Consider the following 16,922-nt stretch of genomic DNA (forward strand, 5'->3'; position numbering starts at 1 on the left):
AACACACTATTCATGGGCAAGACCAAGGAGCTGTCAAAGGATGTCGGGGACAAGATTGTAGACCTGCACAAGGCTGGAATGGGCTACAAGACCATCAGCAAGAAGCTTTGTAAGAAGAAGACAATTGTTAGAGCGATTATTTGCAAATGGAAGAAATACAAAATAACCATCAATCACCCTCGGTCTGGAGCTCAATGCAAGATTTTGTCTCATGGGGTAAGGATGATCATGAGAAAAGTGAGGGACCAGCCCAGAACTACATGGGAGGAGCTTGTGAATGATTTCAAGGCAGCTGGGACCACAGGGTACCCATTCCTTAAAGGAGGCACATGTACAGGCCCGTCTGAATTTTTATTCACTGTACATTTAACATTTGCATCATGTGTTTTTTCTTGGTTTGTTAGTTGATTTTCTATCATGTAAAATACACCTATGATAAAAATGATAGACCCTTAAATTCTTTGTAAGTGGGCAAACTTACAAAATCTGTAGGGGATCAAATAATTATTTTCCCCACTGTATGTCCTCTTCCCTTGAGCCGTTTCTGTGGTCCAACCCTAATATTCATGGGCTGGAAATACACAGCAACCTGTATTAGCCATAGCAGCCTTTGTGGGTGACATGTTGCTCTTTTTGTCAGAACTTAACTTATCCCTACTGAATTTGGAATAGATCAGGTCTCTTTCCAATCTCAAGATCAATTATGTTAAATCGTGGGCTTCGAACATCACTCTTTCGGAAGCGGAGTTTGAGTACTACCAGTCTAATTTTCCTTTCTCCTGGTGTTCTGAGGCCTTGACGTACTTGGTCAACAAAATATCCCAGCGCCTCTCGGAGATCTTCCGCCAAAACCACCAAGCTTTTTTAGAGGAAACACGTAAGGATATGCGAGCATGGAACTCCCATAATGTGCCCTGGTTTGGTAGAGCGGCGCTGGTAAAAATGTCTCTCCTTTGCATTTTATATATTATGCAAACAGTTCCGATTATGGCCCCTTACACTTTCTTCTCCACTTATAGGGGAGAATGCATCCTCTTCATCTGGCATAACATACCTCAGAGAATAAAATACCTGTCTGACCAGGCAAAAACATAAGGGTGGCATAGGATGGCCAGATCTCCACGGCTACATATGCCTATTATCCTGTCTGGTGAACTGGAATGTTCATGCTCTTTTCCAAACCAAGGGTGTTGCCATGGGTGCTAAGTTTGCACCAAGCATGGCAAACCTCTTCATGGCGAAGTTGGATGAGGATTTCATCTTCAGGGACCAAAGATCAGAGCTCATTCTTTGGAAAAGGTAAATCGACAATGTCATTCTTATTTGGAATGGCACCGTTGAATCATTGAACGGGTTCTTTGAGGGCCTGAATGATAATATCTTTGGGATTAGGTTGCAACATGAGGCAAGTGATACCAACATTCACTTCTTGGACCTTAACATTGCTGTCCGAGATAGCGCCTTGGTAACAACTACCTATTTTAAAGCCACAGACCGGAATGGCTTTATTGGTACTGACAGTTTCCATCATCCGTCTTGGTTGAGGTCGGTGCCGAAGAGCCAATTTGTAAGGGTCCGGAGGAACTGTAGCCATCTGGAGGATTTTTCCCAGCAATCACAGATCCTGAAGGGAAAGTTCATCGATAAAGGTTACTCTAATGCTGAACTAGATAAGGTGATCAACGAGGTGGCGAATATAAATAGGTCCGACATGTTAAAGGATACCCCCAAAGTAAAGGATTCCAATGTAGGATTTGGAACTTCCTTCGTAACTTCCTATACCCAACAATATAGGGACATTAAAATAATTTTTTCCCGACACTGGAAGGTACTGAGAAATTATAAGGTTTTGGCTTCGGTGGTGGGAGAACAACTCTTGGTAGTTTATAGGGGGGCACACCCTCTAAGACTGAGAGTTGCACCAAACATAATTGACCGGCCCTTAAGAACTTCGAATCTTTTCCCCAAAATAAAAGGTTTCTTCCCGTGCAGGAGATGTGTGGTTTGCAGGGCCAATTCTATTAAGGACAGGAAGGTTAGTTCCTTCCAATCGCGGACCACACAAAAAATTTATCCAATTGATAAATTTATTACATGTTCTACTAACAACATGATCTATCTTTTGGAATGTCCTTGCGGATACCAATATGTTGGGAGGACCATCAGGACAATGCAAATTAGGGTTAATGAGCATCTTGGCAATATCCGACGGGGCTTTCCGAAGCATAGCGTGTCGGCACTATTTGGAATGCCATGATAAAAAGGCCACTGGCACTAGAATCATAGGTATAGACAGATTTATCTCCCATTGGAGGGGAAGTAATGTGAGATGGGAGATCTCCCAAAAGGAGACCTGCTGGATCTATGATCTCAAGAGCTATACGCCCCATGGCCTTAACGTGGACTGGGACGTCAACTGTTTTATTAACAACAGTTGATAGATTTGTTTTTTTCAGTTGATGTCCCACTCCATTTTATATTTCCCTGGATTCCATACAATTTTTGAGACTCTTTTTCAGACCAATTTTTATGATCTTTGGTCATGGTTTTTAGGTCATGAATAATTTTATAGGAATATATTAGGTATATGACTTTTTAATGTTTATACTTATTAATAATTTTATACCATTTTTTAATTAATTTTGGTTTGTGTTATGGATATTTGCCCTGTCGTTTGTTTTTAATTTTTGTACGCACATATGGTCATGTCCATTATTAAGATTTTTATCTGTGAATTTAACATGCCTTTTGTATATTATCATGCAATTTGCTATTGGACCTTTAATGAAAGATGTTTTTTTTTCTGTTTTTCCATTTTTACCCGTTTTTTCATTATATGGCCCATTTTATTATGTTTCCCTGGAATAATTCCTTGATTGGGCTGTTGACTGTTTAGTTTTGTCCATGTTTGGTTTTTCTGGGAGATGTCACATGACATGGGGTGGAACGCATGTGTTCCGGTATTTTGTTTCTCTGCTGTGGAACCCATGCGTCCCGGTGGAGTGCATATTTCCGGATATTTACTCTTCCGGTTGCGGAAGCTCGGATATGATGTAACTTCCGGTGATGCGGCTTCCGGAGATGCGTTCCATCCAGTGTCTCCATTGAGCAACCGGAGGCGTAAATGCGTCATCACGCCTTCCGGCCGGAGACTCTATTTAAGGCATGCTGCTTGGTGTGGGCTTTGCCTTTGATAACGTCCTATGCTGTGACGAAACACGTCAGGTACGTCGGCCCGCACGCACGCAGACACGCCCCCAGCCGCGGCCATCTTGAAATTTTGTATCATGTTTTGTATCATATAACAACATGTGAGTAATTTATTTTGTTTTTGTTGAAGTTCATTAACCTACGTACTTCACTATTTGAGTTCCATCTGTCTTTGGAGGGACACCCTTTACCATTGGAGATAAGGAACTTAGGAATTGTGAATTTATGTCGATCCAACATAATTTATGAAGCAAATGTGATGGACCTGGTGCCAGACATCATTGGGGATACCGCTTATTCTGTGGTTTTTGTGATCTATGCCCGTTTGACCTTCCTTAACCGGTGGTCTAATGTTCCGCTAAGGAGATTACTTTATATGGTGTTGGAATTTTCTCTTTCCTCTACTCATCACTGATCCTTAAGCACCTGGCCTCACTGACTTTTTGGACTTTAGTCTATTTAAACTTCTGTTGCATATAATTAATTTATGAAGTTTCTGGCGCTGTACACCTTCTTTTGCAATGCTCTTTTTAAGGACTGAATCTCTCGAGTGCTCTCAGATTTCGTTACCATTGCATCATTTGCCATGGTTGCATAAGACCTAGATTAGTACTGAGAGCAAAGATCGCTCACTGATTGGTCTGTCTCTTTAAATCTTCCTTCCAACTTGAGGTATAGCCCATTTTTGCCCTTTGACCCCCCTACACTTTAATCCTTTCTTCCCACCTGGCATTTCCACTTCTTTTCTATGACAGGGTTTGCCACACAAGGATGTTCTAGCCATGCACTTCTTCCAGGGGGGACTCTCTTATCCAGGGGCACCCTCAATGCTACAGTTGGCCCCGTTTGAGCTCTCACAGTGGTCCTATCTCCAAATTCATAATTTTCTGACCACCCAGGGCTTCAAATCAATGTGGACTAGACCACTGTCGTCTTTGGAAGCTCTTCGTACCTGTAAACTTCTGCAACGCCATGATATTTCTACCTTATACACTTCTTTCCAAGACAATACCTTAACATTTTCTATTTCTGGCTGTAAGACCTGGATGTGAGACTTGGACATATCTCTCACTGACAAAGAATGGGAGACCATTTGCACAGGTATCCACAAATGTTTGTTGAATATAGCCATACAGGAGAATAGGTATAAGGTTTTATCCAGGTGGTATTGGACGCCTTCCTTCCTACACAAATTAAATCCATCAGTTTCCTGTCTCTGTTGGCAATGTGAAAAGGCTGTTGGTTTAATGATCCACATAGGGTAGACATGCACCCGTTTACAGCTATTCTGGATTCAGGTCTATGACATTATTACTAAAGTTACATCTTTGATGTTGGACTTTTCTCCAGTGCGATATTTGCTTCACCACTCTAAGCTACCCAAGAGAGAATATAATAAATCTTTGGCAATAGCATGGAGGAGATGGAGTAATTGATATATATTGCACAAGATAGGATGACTAGGTTTACCACCACCTGGGCTTGGCTGGATTTTAAGACATCCGCCAAATACAATTTCTATTTGTAGAATTTATATAGGTACTTCTACTACAGTTAACAATTTTCTGTATTTATTTATTTTTTTTCCTTTTCTCTTCCATGTTTACCGGATCTTGGGAGCGGAGTCTAGCGAAACCTCTCTCTCCCCAATCCTCAAATTTGGGGGGGTGGGGTGCAGAAGCTTTAGGACGGCTTATACCAGCTTTGGACCCCCCTCCTTTTTTTTTCTCCTTTCTCCCCTGTCTCTTCTTTCCCTTGCTTCCTCCCCTCTTGGTCTTTTCTGTTTCTACTTCTTTTTTGCTATTCTCGATCCCTATTTGACGAACCAGAGCGTGCTTTAAATTGGAGCAACTAACAAGAGGAATGACAAACACAAGAGAGACATGCTCTCATATGATGATTATTTTTTAGATTTAATGTGTCATCCGATGTACTGTTTCCTCTGCAAGACTATCAATGTAGGCATGCCATGTCCCTGGGCTTATTATGGTTCTGTCTGTATGCTCCCTGCATGTTTCTTCCTTTGATGTTTGTTTTTTTGGTTGTCTTTCATTTTGTATGCTGTGTAACTTTCTTTTTAAATAAAACAAAATAAATAAATACATGTAATAATTAGGACCTACAGAACCTGTAATATAGCTAAAACAAAAGTACTCACCACTTTAGGCAAAGAGATTTCAGCCACAAGAAAACTTGGGTGCCCTTCAGAAGGCTCTGCATATATTGTATATTCTGGTACCTCTGGTGAGCTGAAAATTAAATTACGGTATATAATAATACATTTTTAAATCCAGATACATTGAACATAAGCTAACAAAGTCTGCTCCTGTGCTGGTGATAAACAGGGCATTTTTTCTTACTTTGGAATACAATTGGAAGAATTAGAACCACTGGGGAGATTTATTTTTATTATTTGCCACATTGACACTCATGTAGCACAAGGACACCAGGACAAGATGAAGGGAAATAAGCGTCACAGAGGGATACTAGTTTCAATTGCCACACTTTGTATAGATTTCTCACTTTCTGTTTTAGCTATGGGATAGGAAGAGAAGGGAAATCTCCACAATAGTACACACACAAAAATGCAGGTTTTAAAACCCTCTATTACTCGATCCAAATTGAAAAAATAAATAGTCTGCCTTTAGTCCTCCTTCAACTACTTCTGGACCTGAAGGTTTTGCCCCCCTTAATGACCAGGCCATTTTTTGTTATTTGGCACTGCATTACTTTAACTGACAATTGCACGGTCGTGCAATGCTGTATGCTGTACCCTAATAAAATTGATGTCCTTTTGTTCCCCATAAATAGAGCTTTCTTTTGGTGGTATTTGATCACCTGTGCGATTTTTATTTTTTGCACTATAAAAAAAAAAAAAATATATATATATATTTTTCCCTTTTTGCTATATAAAATCCCCCCCCCCCAAAAAAAAAAAAATCCTTTTAGGCCAATTTGTATTCTGCTACATATTTTTGGTAAAAAAAAAATCACAATAAGCGTATTTGGATTGGTTATTGCGTCCACAAACTAGGGGAAAGATTTACTTAATTTTTATTTATTTAATTTTTACTAGTAATGGCGGCGATCTGCGATTTTTAGCAGGGCTGCAACATTGCGGCGGACTGATCGGACCCGACATTGACACTTTTTGGGGGACTAGTGACATTAGTACAGTAATCAGTGCTAAAAATATACACTGTTACTGTAATAATGACACTGGCAGGGAAGGGGTTAACCCAGGGGTGATCAAAGGGTTAAAGTATGAGCCTAGGGGAGTGTTTTCTAACTGTATGGGGGAAGGACTTGTGGAATCAACACAGAGACCTGTGATCCTAAATAGGAGGATCACAGGCGCTCTGTGTTCATTCCAGAGAAAACAAAGGTATACTGTGTTTACAACAGCAGACCGTCATTCTCTCTCAGCAGGGAGTGATCGCGGGTGCCCGCAGCAATAGCTGCCGTCGGCCACGCGGATCGGCTTCCTCGCTTTCTAATGGGGGCGGGTGTGCACCCCCAGGAGCACTCCCGCGAACCGCCATACAGGTACGGCGGTTCATGCAGCAGAGGCAGCCTGACGCAGTATATCTGCGGCGGGCGGTCAGCAAATGGTTAATTATGTTAAACATTACAAAGCAGGGGAGCATGCAAGGATTTTCAAGCAAGTACACAGCACTTGAAAAAGTTTAGAAAACTATAGCCAAAGCTATTTTGGCTATGCTTCTCCTATGGATCACAGAAGTGCAGTTAACTCTGCACTCCTGTGACCCTAAAGCGGGTTGATGCAGAGCAGAGAGCTGGAGACTGACAGTCCCCAACTCTCAGCTCAAAGAATGCTGAGAACTGAGCGATCAGCTGTCTTTGATTGTTCAGTACTCAGTTTAGAGCCGTCGGGGGACAAATGCAGCATCAGATCAATACCGCATCCACCTAGGTGAGTATACATTTTTTTCTAAATCCAGCACTTCTCTTTTAAAATGTTACTACACCCAGGACCCTGTATTCACAAAATCTGGTCTCCCACAGTACACAAAAACATGTAAATGCAATTATATTAGTATACATAAACTGCTAAATACCTTTTCTCATCAGCAGTTAGACCAGTCTTGTGACTTCTATCAGTGTCCAGCCAAGCACTGGTTAAAGCTTATAGGAAGGGTTTTCTGACTGTCCTATGAGACTGCAAGATCCCTGACCCTCTGTCTGGACAGTGCCGATTGGCCCTGTGCTGATCACATGCATCCTCCCAAGAAAAAAAAAACTCTCTAGCAATACACATCAAACTGAGCATGTGCCGCCTGACTCCAAAGACTCTATGTTTTCAGGAAATGATTAGGAGTCAAAGGAAGGAGGGGAGGATAAGAGAAGCCAGGATCAATCAGCCTTTTTACACAATGCGGATTAACCCCTCCGGTTCCAAAGTGAGTATAACAAGCATGCTTTACTGCATATACAGACTGATTTTACTGTTGTGGGTTTAGTAACACTTTAAGTTATGTTATGTAATGGGAACATGTAACAAATATAAAATAGGTGTCATCTCAATTTGGCTGCAAAAAGTGTAAAAACACTTTAACCACTTGCCACCAAATCACATACCTGATACGTCATTTAAATTCAAGTGGTTTTACCTGGTACTGTTTTTTAGAGCGGACGATTGTCTCTCTCTTGTTAAAACAACCAGAGTGGCTAACCAGCTGCTCAGTTATTATTAAAAACAGCAGGAAGGGTCCCCCCCCCCTCCCGCCACCTTTTCGCGGCTCATTTAGGCTCTCTTGTCCAAACAGGAGGCCTGAGCTACTAGCTGGCATGTCTGCCGGCTAGTCAGAGACTGGAAGAAAGACGGAATCGGCTTTTAAGGGGTTGTGGATATTGTAACCTGGAAGCGATGACATGGCACCTTAACAGCGCCATTTTTTTTAAATGTGAAAGTATTCATGAAGCCATTTTGAAGGCTTTCAAGTGGAAAGGAGGGATTTGGGGTCTTATAGAGCACAAAACCCCCCATAAAGAGTACCTGTCACGTCCCTTTTGCTGTCACAAGGATTTTCACATTCCTTGTGATAGCAAAAAAAGTGCTAAAAAAAATTAAAGCAACAGTGTAAAAATAAAATAAATTAATAATGAAAAAAGTTAAAGTGCCCCCCCCCCATCCCCCCATGCTAGCATGCAAAGGCAAACGGGTGCGTCGGTCCTGCACGCATGCAAGCCACGATCATGCCACACGTGAGGTATCACCCGGAACATTGGATCATAGGCAGTAATTCTAGCACTAGACTTTCTCTGTACATCTAAAGTGGTAACCTGCAAAGGCGTTTAAAGGTTGGCCTATGGATAGTAAAATTCACATTGTTGGGCTTATGCAATTTTAACATGTTTGGTCTCTCTTTACTCAGCGTGATGTCATCTTTTATATTTTACAAAAATATTGGGTTATGTATTGTTTTTGCATTAAAATTTAAAGAAAAACGGAATTTTTGTAAAATCTTACCTGTAAAATTCCTTTCTCTGAGTCCTCCGACAGTCGCCGCCTCTTCATATTCGTCACATATGGGGTATTAGACTTTGCTCCGAAGGAGTAGCTAGGCAACAGAATATGTTAACAATAAAGCTTTAACATATCCCACCCTCAAGGGGTGGTCCCCTCAGTCAATACCCTCCTACTTCCTGCAACCATATCTCAGTTTTAGTGGAATAGCAGTAGAGTATACATTCAAACCCCAAAAGAGGGGCGGGGGCGGTGACTGTCGGAGGACTCAGAGAAAGGAATTTTACAGGTAAGATTTTACAAAAATTCCGTTTTCTCTTACGTCCTCCGACAGTCGCCGCCTCTTCATATTCGTCACATATGGGGACGTCCCAAAGCAGTGCAAACATGAGGGGTGGGAAACGCATCCGCGCCGAAAGGCAACGCAGTCTCCACATCAAAGAAAGGAACCTTACCAAAAGGAGGAAACCAGCTGGGCAACAGCAAAAATAAGTGCTCAACAGGAGCAACAACCCAGGAAAAGACAAAAAAACCAGTGGATACAAAAGATATCCCAACAGCCAGGAGTCCCCAACAAGGGACCCTAGGGAACAGCCGCACTAAGAACCTTGCGGCCAAAGGAAGCATCCGCCGATGCCTGAACATCTACTTTGTAGAATTTTGTGAAAGTGTGCACGGTCGACCAAGTCGCCGCCTTACACACCTGGGCTACAGAAGCCCCATGACGGCAGGCCCAAGACGTACTCAGTGATCTAGTAGAGTGCGCCTTCACAGGCACAGGGGGAACCTTCCCCTGCAAGGCATAGGCCTGTTCAATGGTCTGCCTGATCCATTTGGCGATGGTAGAGGCCGAAGCCGCCATGCCCTTCCGAGGACCCTCTGGAAGAACAAACAAGGAGTCCGTCTTACGAAAAGACTCAGTCGATTTAAGGTAAACCCTAATCGCCCGAACAACATCCAGAGAGTGCAGTCTCACCTCCTTTGGATGTTTAGGCTTCGTGCACAACGAAGGCAAAACAATATCCTCGTTAAGATGGAATTCCGAAACTCATTTCGGCAGAAAAGAAGAATTAGGTCGCAAGACCACCTTATCCAAATGAACAACCAGGTACGGAGACTTGCAGGACAAAGCCGCCAGTTCCGACACTCTGCGAGCCGAAGTGATCGCCACCAAAAAGGCGACCTTTTTGGACAACAGAGACAACGAGATCTCCCTGATCTGTTCAAAAGGAGCACGTTGTAACACAGATAGAACTAGATTCAAGTCCCAGGGGGGCAAAGGATCCCTCCTAGGAGGAACCAGATGCCGCACACCCTGAATAAAAGTGCCAACCAAGGAGTTGGAAGCCACGGGACGTTGAAACAGAACGGCCAGCGCAGACACCTGACCCTATATCGTGGCCAGCGCCAAACGCTGATCGACACCCGTCTGAAGGAAAGACAGCACACGGGAAACCGAGTACTTGCGGGGTGAAAACCCCCTGGACTCACACCAGGCAAAATAGGCCTTCCAAGTACGGTAATAAACCTTTCCCGAGGAAGACTTCCTCGCGTTGATCAAGGTATGAACGACCTCTGGAGAGAGACCCTTCTCCTTCAGGACCTCGGTCTCAACAGCCAGGCCGTCAAAGCCAGCGACTGTAAAGCAGGATGGTAAATCGGTCCTTGAGACAGTAGATCGTCTCGAAGAGGCAGACGCCAGGGGGCGTCGACCGCCAGATTCACGAGGTCTGCGTACCAGGACCGGCGAGGCCAGTCCGGTGCCACAAGAATCACCGTGCTGCGTTCCGAGTGTAACCTGCGAAGGAACCTGGACAGCAACTGAATCGGTGGAAAAGCGTACATCAGCCTGTACTGATGCCACGGGGCCACTAACGCGTCCGACGCGTCTGCCCGAGGGTCGTGCGTCCTTGCCACGAACCTCTTCACCTTGTAGTTGAGGCGAGACGCGAACAGGTCCACATCTGGAAGACCCCACTTCGCGCACAACATCTGGAAGACAGCCGGATGGAGAGACCATTCCCCCTGATCCAGGGTCTGGCGACTCAGATAGTCCGCCTGCCAGTTCTCCACTCCCGGAATGTGAACCGCCGTTATCGCCGGGACATGAGTCTCGGCCCAAGACAGAATGTCGGCCACTTCTCGAGCCGCTCGGGCACTCCTGGTGCCCCCTTGGTGGTTGATGTAGGCCACCGCCGTGGCATTGTCCGTCTGCACCCGAACCGGGCAGCCCTGCAGCCGGTCCGTCCAGCGATGAAGACAGAGTCTTATTGCACGTAATTCCAGAATGTTGATCGGGAGGGAAGACTCCCCCTCCGACCAGGTCCCCTGGGCGGACAGAACGCCCAGAACACCACCCCAGCCCGACAGGCTGGCATCCGTAGTGATTATCGTCCACGAGATCGGACGAAACGACTTGCCCCCGGACACCAACGGGGACTGTAGCCACCACAGAAGGTTTTCCCTGGTGCGATGACTCAACGAGATCTGAAGATCCAGAGATTGAGGTCGCCCGTCCCACTTGGACAGGATCTCCGCCTGGAGACCCCGCGTGTGAAACTGAGCGAAAGGAATCGCCTCGAAGGCCGAGACCATCAATCCCAGACATCTCATACACGTCCGCAGAGACGAGTGTGGAACGTCCCTGAGGGACCTGACTCCCTCCTGAAGAGTCCTGAGTTTGTCTTCCGGCAGGAAGACCTTCGCCTGCACCGAGTCCAGTATCATTCCCAGATAGGGAAGACGAACCGACGGACTCAGTGTCGACTTTGGAACATTTATCGTCCAACCGAACTCCTGCAGAGTTTGCATTGTGACAGACAGGTCCTTCTCCAGACCCTGACTGGTCGCAGACCGAATCAGAATGTCGTCCAGATACCCCAGGACAGAAATGCCCTGGGCCCTCAATAATGCCAGAACCGGTGCAAGCACCTTGGTGAAGACCCGCGGAGCCGAGGCGAGCCCAAAGGGCAACGCCACGAACTGGTAGTGATCCTCCGCAATGGCAAATCGAAGGTATCTCTGATGCCCCTCGAATATGGGGATGTGAAGGTACGCATCCTTCAAATCGATGGAGGCCATGAATTCCCCCGGAACCAGGGCAGCCACCACCGAGCGCAGGGATTCCATGCGGAACTTGCGAACCCGCACAGAGCGGTTCAGAGCCTTCAAGTCCAGAATCGGACGAACCTTGCCCTCCTTCCTGGGCACGGTGAACAGATTGGAATAAAACCCCCGAAATCTGTCCCGATGAGACACCGGAACCACCACACCCTGAGCCCTCAGGTCCCGCACCGCCAGGTGCAGATCCCGCAGGCGCTCTGGAGACAGTTGTAGATTTGAGGGAAAAAATCTGCTCTCCGGCCGAGAGAGAAACTCGATCTTGTAACCAGATCGAACGATTTCCAGAACCCATCTGTCCCGCACACGGGCCAACCAGGGCTGAAGAAAACCGAGCAAGCGTCCCCCCACCCCAAAACTGGGTGAGGGCGCCCCTTCAGGCCGAACTGTTATGGGCCGCAGGTCCGGATTGGCCGGACTTCTGTTTCCCAGACCAGGGCTTCTTCTGAGAGCCTTGGCCTTTGAACGGTTTGCCCTTGTAGTGCGGCCGAAAGGCACGAAAGGACCCCTGAGGGGGCCGAAAATTCGCATGCTTCTTCCCAGAAGCCCCCTTAGCCTTGGGGAAATGGGGCAAGAGAGTGCTCTTACCCCCGGTGATCCCCTTAATCAATACATCCAGGGACTCCCCAAAAAGGCGAGACCCATCATAAGGCAGATTGGCTAAGGTTTTACGTGAAGATTGGTCCACCGACCAACATTTCAACCAAACCAGGCGGCGAGACAACACCGCCACGCTGTGCACACGTGCAGCCAACGGAATCAGGTCCAGGTCCGCATCACACAGATACATGACACCCTGGTGGATCTGATCCACCATATCCAGGGTCGCCGCCGAGGCCGATCGGCCACTAGGACGCGCCTAAGCATCTGCGTCCAACTTGCGATCGCCTGGGCCGCCATGAGAGAAGCAAACAGAGCCTTAAGCATAGAACCCGTAACAGAATAAGTATGACGGGCAAGAGACTCCAGTCTCCTATCCGTGGCATCACGGAAAACAGGGGAACCCTCTGCAGGAATCGCAGTGGCTTTGTTCAAAACCGCAATTGCATGATCCACTGGCGGAGGCACACACCACCGTTCATCAGTGGCAGGCGAGAAAGGATAACGCAGCTTGAATTTACTTGGTACCGCAAAAGGATTGCGCAGATCGCGCCATTGATCCTTAACAGCGCGCTGAAAATCAGCATTGCAGGAAAAAACCTGCGGCGTCCTGCGTTTTCTCTGCGTCCCATAAGCCGCCAAGGCAGCGGGGGGACACACTTCGTCCTGCAAACGCAGCGTTTGCTTAATGGAAGCAATCAACTCATCCATGATTGCAAGCTCTTCAGGCGAGCCAGGGGGAGAATTATCGACCCCCTCAACTTCAGCCTCCACCTCAGACCCCACTAGATCAAGAGAGGAGCGGGACCCCGATAAGGGGGTCCCTGCCAGAACAGCCCCATCACCTTCACCCTCAGAATCAGAGGACAGAGCCACTCTGGGCCGTTTAGTAGATTGAGCAGCCACCAGCATTTGCACCTGGGCAGCAAGGCCAGCCACAATAGTGGCTAAATCCCCCCCTGGGGGGGAAACAGCGGTCCCCTGGCTTTCCACCAATACTGTGGGAAACTTGCCCTCCTGAGAATCCATTGCCCCTGTATGCCAGACAACCAAGGGTTAACTGCCCCCTTTCAGCAAGCGCGGCAAGCGCAGCCCACCGCACCACACTCAGGCACAATGAGACCCCCACAGGGAATATACAGACTGAATACAGGCAATGGAAAACAGGAGTAGAAGGATAAAACCTGAGGAGACCCCGCTGCTGCTGCTGCCTCGATCGGTGTTCCAGGAAAGAGGAAGTGATGCTGCCAGGGCGCTCTATGTAAGCCTATGGAGGCTACAAGAAAATGGCCGCCGTGCATGTAAACCATGCGGCCGGAGCGGGCGCCGGTAAAATGGCGTCGTTTGGCGCCGAAATCACCGCTCCAAAGTGCATAAAAACACACACAATTTTATCCCATTATATGGATACATGTTAGATCGCCGCAGCGATCGCTGTATATGCCCCAACATGCCATTAAAAACATGCCCCACAGCACACAGCTTCCCACACTGCCCAGCCTGACACACACAGTGTCACACAGCTCCCCCCCCCCCTTGCAGCCCACAGCATGCAGCCGAGAGATAGGGAGACAAGCAGTGTGAATAAAGGCAGGTTACACAGTCCCAGACTGAGACCCCCCCCAGACAGACAGGTCCCCACATAGATACACTTACCTCACATGGCGTGGGGAACCCGCACAGGCGAACAAGCCGCTGCACATGAGGCAGGGAGAGTCGCAATTCAAGACGCACACAATGGCGGTTAAGAAACCGCACAGCGTCCGGTGAGGTAACCACCTCACCAATCATCCCTGCACCGAACAGGGATGGGTCGTTCACTGTGCCAGGAGCGTTACCTGGCTGAACGCTCGATGGCAGACTGGGAAGCCACTGACCCACGACCTGCGATCAGGGGGATCAGCCCGAGACCCAGTCCGCATGATCCTCTTCGTCCGAAGAACTAACTAATGCTGACAAAAATAACAGCTAAGTAAAGGTAGAGAGAAAACTCAAACAAAATATTAAAAAGAAGAAAGAGTCTGGGACAAAAAGTCCCAGCACAGAGAGAGCCAGCCACTCCTGACAAGCTAGACATTAAAACTGAGATATGGTTGCAGGAAGTAGGAGGGTATTGACTGAGGGGACCACCCCTTGAGGGTGGGATATGTTAAAGCTTTATTGTTAACATATTCTGTTGCCTAGCTACTCCTTCGGAGCAAAGTCTAATACCCCATATGTGACGAATATGAAGAGGCGGCGACTGTCGGAGGACGTAAGAGAAAGTATATTTTTCCCCCAAAAACTGCGTTAAAAAAAAAAAAGCTGCGCAAATGCCGCATGACATAAAAAATTGCAAAACCCACCTGTGACAGTACTCACTGTCACTGGGAATGAAAGACAGACAATATGCTAATATCATCAGCTCAACCACCTGTCTTCCAGACATCGTTGAATATGCTGATGTACTCACCTGTTATCTACAACAGGTTCTGTATTTACACCTATCGTTTGTGTATTGTATTGCAGGAGCTTGTGTTGGTTGTTCTTTAGATATGTTAATTCTATTTCTGATTACAATTTCATCTGCATAGGATAACGTAGTCAGGCAACCCCTGACCTGTGTGTAGTAATTTGATCAGGAGGGGGATGTGCTCATGTGTGCATAAATTTAGTTTTAAACTGTTCAATAAAAGAAAAGGTTCCAAAACTAGAGCTAAGTTGTTGGCTAGTTTTGTATGAGGGCGGCTGGGAAAATCTGGGATATATGTTCATGACTGCAAGGAAGCCGTATACTGACGGAAGACCACAAGTACAGTGTGGGTCGGCGGTTCCGTTACATCACCAATTTATTCTCTAGGGCCATTGCTCTAAAAAATATATAATGTTTGGGGGCTTAAAAAAAAAAAAAACTGATTTTCACACAGGAACAAAAAGTGTCAGAAAATGCTCTGTCTTCAAGTGGTTATAGGTGTTAAACAAACCTTGTGACTTCAGAGATAAGAGCTTTGTTTGCAGCTTGTTGTGAGGACCTACAGATAAGAAAGAAGAGAATTATTGCTATGCCCAAAATGTTATACGTTTTACTTTTAAATGTTTTCCTAAAATGAAACTGGTGTGTAAGACATCTGCCAGATATTGTATGTAGTAAAGCAGCTTCCCCTTTCTCAGCAAAACAGTTTAAACCCAAACTAAAGTGAAAAAAAAAAAAATGAAAATGTAAAACCATAACAAAAATACCACAATAAAACCCACTTTAAAACATTTGAAATAAGAACCGTTCTAGTAACTTGAAACGGAGCTCCACCCATAAGGGAAGCTCTGCTTGTCTGCCTCCTCCCTCCCTCCGCTGCCCCATTTAGCACCTTTTGGGGGGGAGGGGAGAGCAGGTAACTGGTTTTGACAGGTACTCGCTCCCACTTCCAGCTTAGTTTCCTGTGGCAAACTGAGCCAGATGTTCACCTGGTTCGCGATCGGGTCCAGGTGGGTAATAGTAGGGGCTTCTGCAAACAGAAGGTTTTTACCTGCATGCATAGAACCTTGAGCCTTTACAACCACTTTAAATGCCACAGTTAATATGAGATTTACTCCAATCACTTGCAGTGCTGGAATAAACTTTGTGAAGGCCCCTAGTCTGTCAAAACCTTGGGGTCTCCCCTCGCAGGTTTCTCGTGTGCACGATCTAGTGGGAGAACATTGAACTATGTAGTGTGCAGGTCACATTACATGTACGTAGATTGCGTAATCATTTTGCAGACTGAATAAAAATTAGTTTTAAGAGAAAAACTGTAGTGTGAGCCGGATGTCTATGGTTTATGTACTTTAACCCCTTCATGCCCAAGTCTTTTTCTGAAATGTGTTGCCTACAAGTTAAAATCCCTATTTTTTGCTAGAAAATTACTTAGAACCCCCAAACATTATATATATTTTTTCAGCAGAGACCCTAGAGAATAAAATGGCGATCAATGTTTTTCAGTCTTTTTTAAACGCAATTTTTTGTGAAAAAATACACGCATTAAAAAAAAAAAAACAGTAAAGTAAGCCCAATTTTTTTTAATGATTTAAAAGATGATGTTATGCCAATTAAATAGATGCCCAACATGTCATGCCATAGGCGATGCTTAAACATTTCTACAGGTTAGCAGTTTAGAGTTACAGAGGGATCTTGTGCTGAAATTATTGCTCTCGCTCTAACGATCGCGGTGATACCTCACATGTGTGGTTTGAATACTGGATGGATTGGGCACGTTAAAACATTTTTTTTTTTCCTATTTATTTTTACACTGTCCATTTGAAAATAAAAATGTTCTGGTCACTTTTATTGCTGTCAGAAAGAATGTAAACATCTCGTGACTGTAATAGGCAGTGACAGGTACTCTTTTGGAGGGATCTGGGGTCTATAAGACCCCAAATCCCTCATTTGCACTTAAAAGCATTCAAAACCCCAAGTTTGGCTGTGATGAATGCTGTTATTTTTTTAATTGTGGCGCCTTTAAGTCTTCTGTTAATCTGGAAGTGATGTCAT

The 16,922-nt window shown here is 45.6% G+C and overlaps 1 protein-coding gene across 2 annotated transcripts in view; it reads right to left on the reverse strand.

Moving 5' to 3' along the window:
- Nucleotides 1-16,922, reverse strand: part of PIH1D1 (PIH1 domain containing 1) — an 83,387-nt gene that overhangs the window by 36,835 nt on the left and 29,630 nt on the right. The window contains exons 7-8 of one of the 2 annotated variants that reach the window (XM_082273150.1): nt 15,382-15,429; nt 5,369-5,459 (exon numbers count right to left, since the gene is read on the reverse strand). In XM_082273150.1, coding sequence (XP_082129276.1) covers nt 5,369-5,459; nt 15,382-15,429 — 139 coding nt within the window. The remainder of the gene's footprint in view (nt 1-5,368; nt 5,460-15,381; nt 15,430-16,922) is intronic. The other variant, XM_082273151.1, reaches the window with a different exon arrangement.

Source organism: Pelophylax lessonae (genome assembly GCF_965119305.1).
Source record: "Pelophylax lessonae genome assembly, chromosome: 12".
Lineage (NCBI taxonomy): Eukaryota > Metazoa > Chordata > Amphibia > Anura > Ranidae > Pelophylax > Pelophylax lessonae.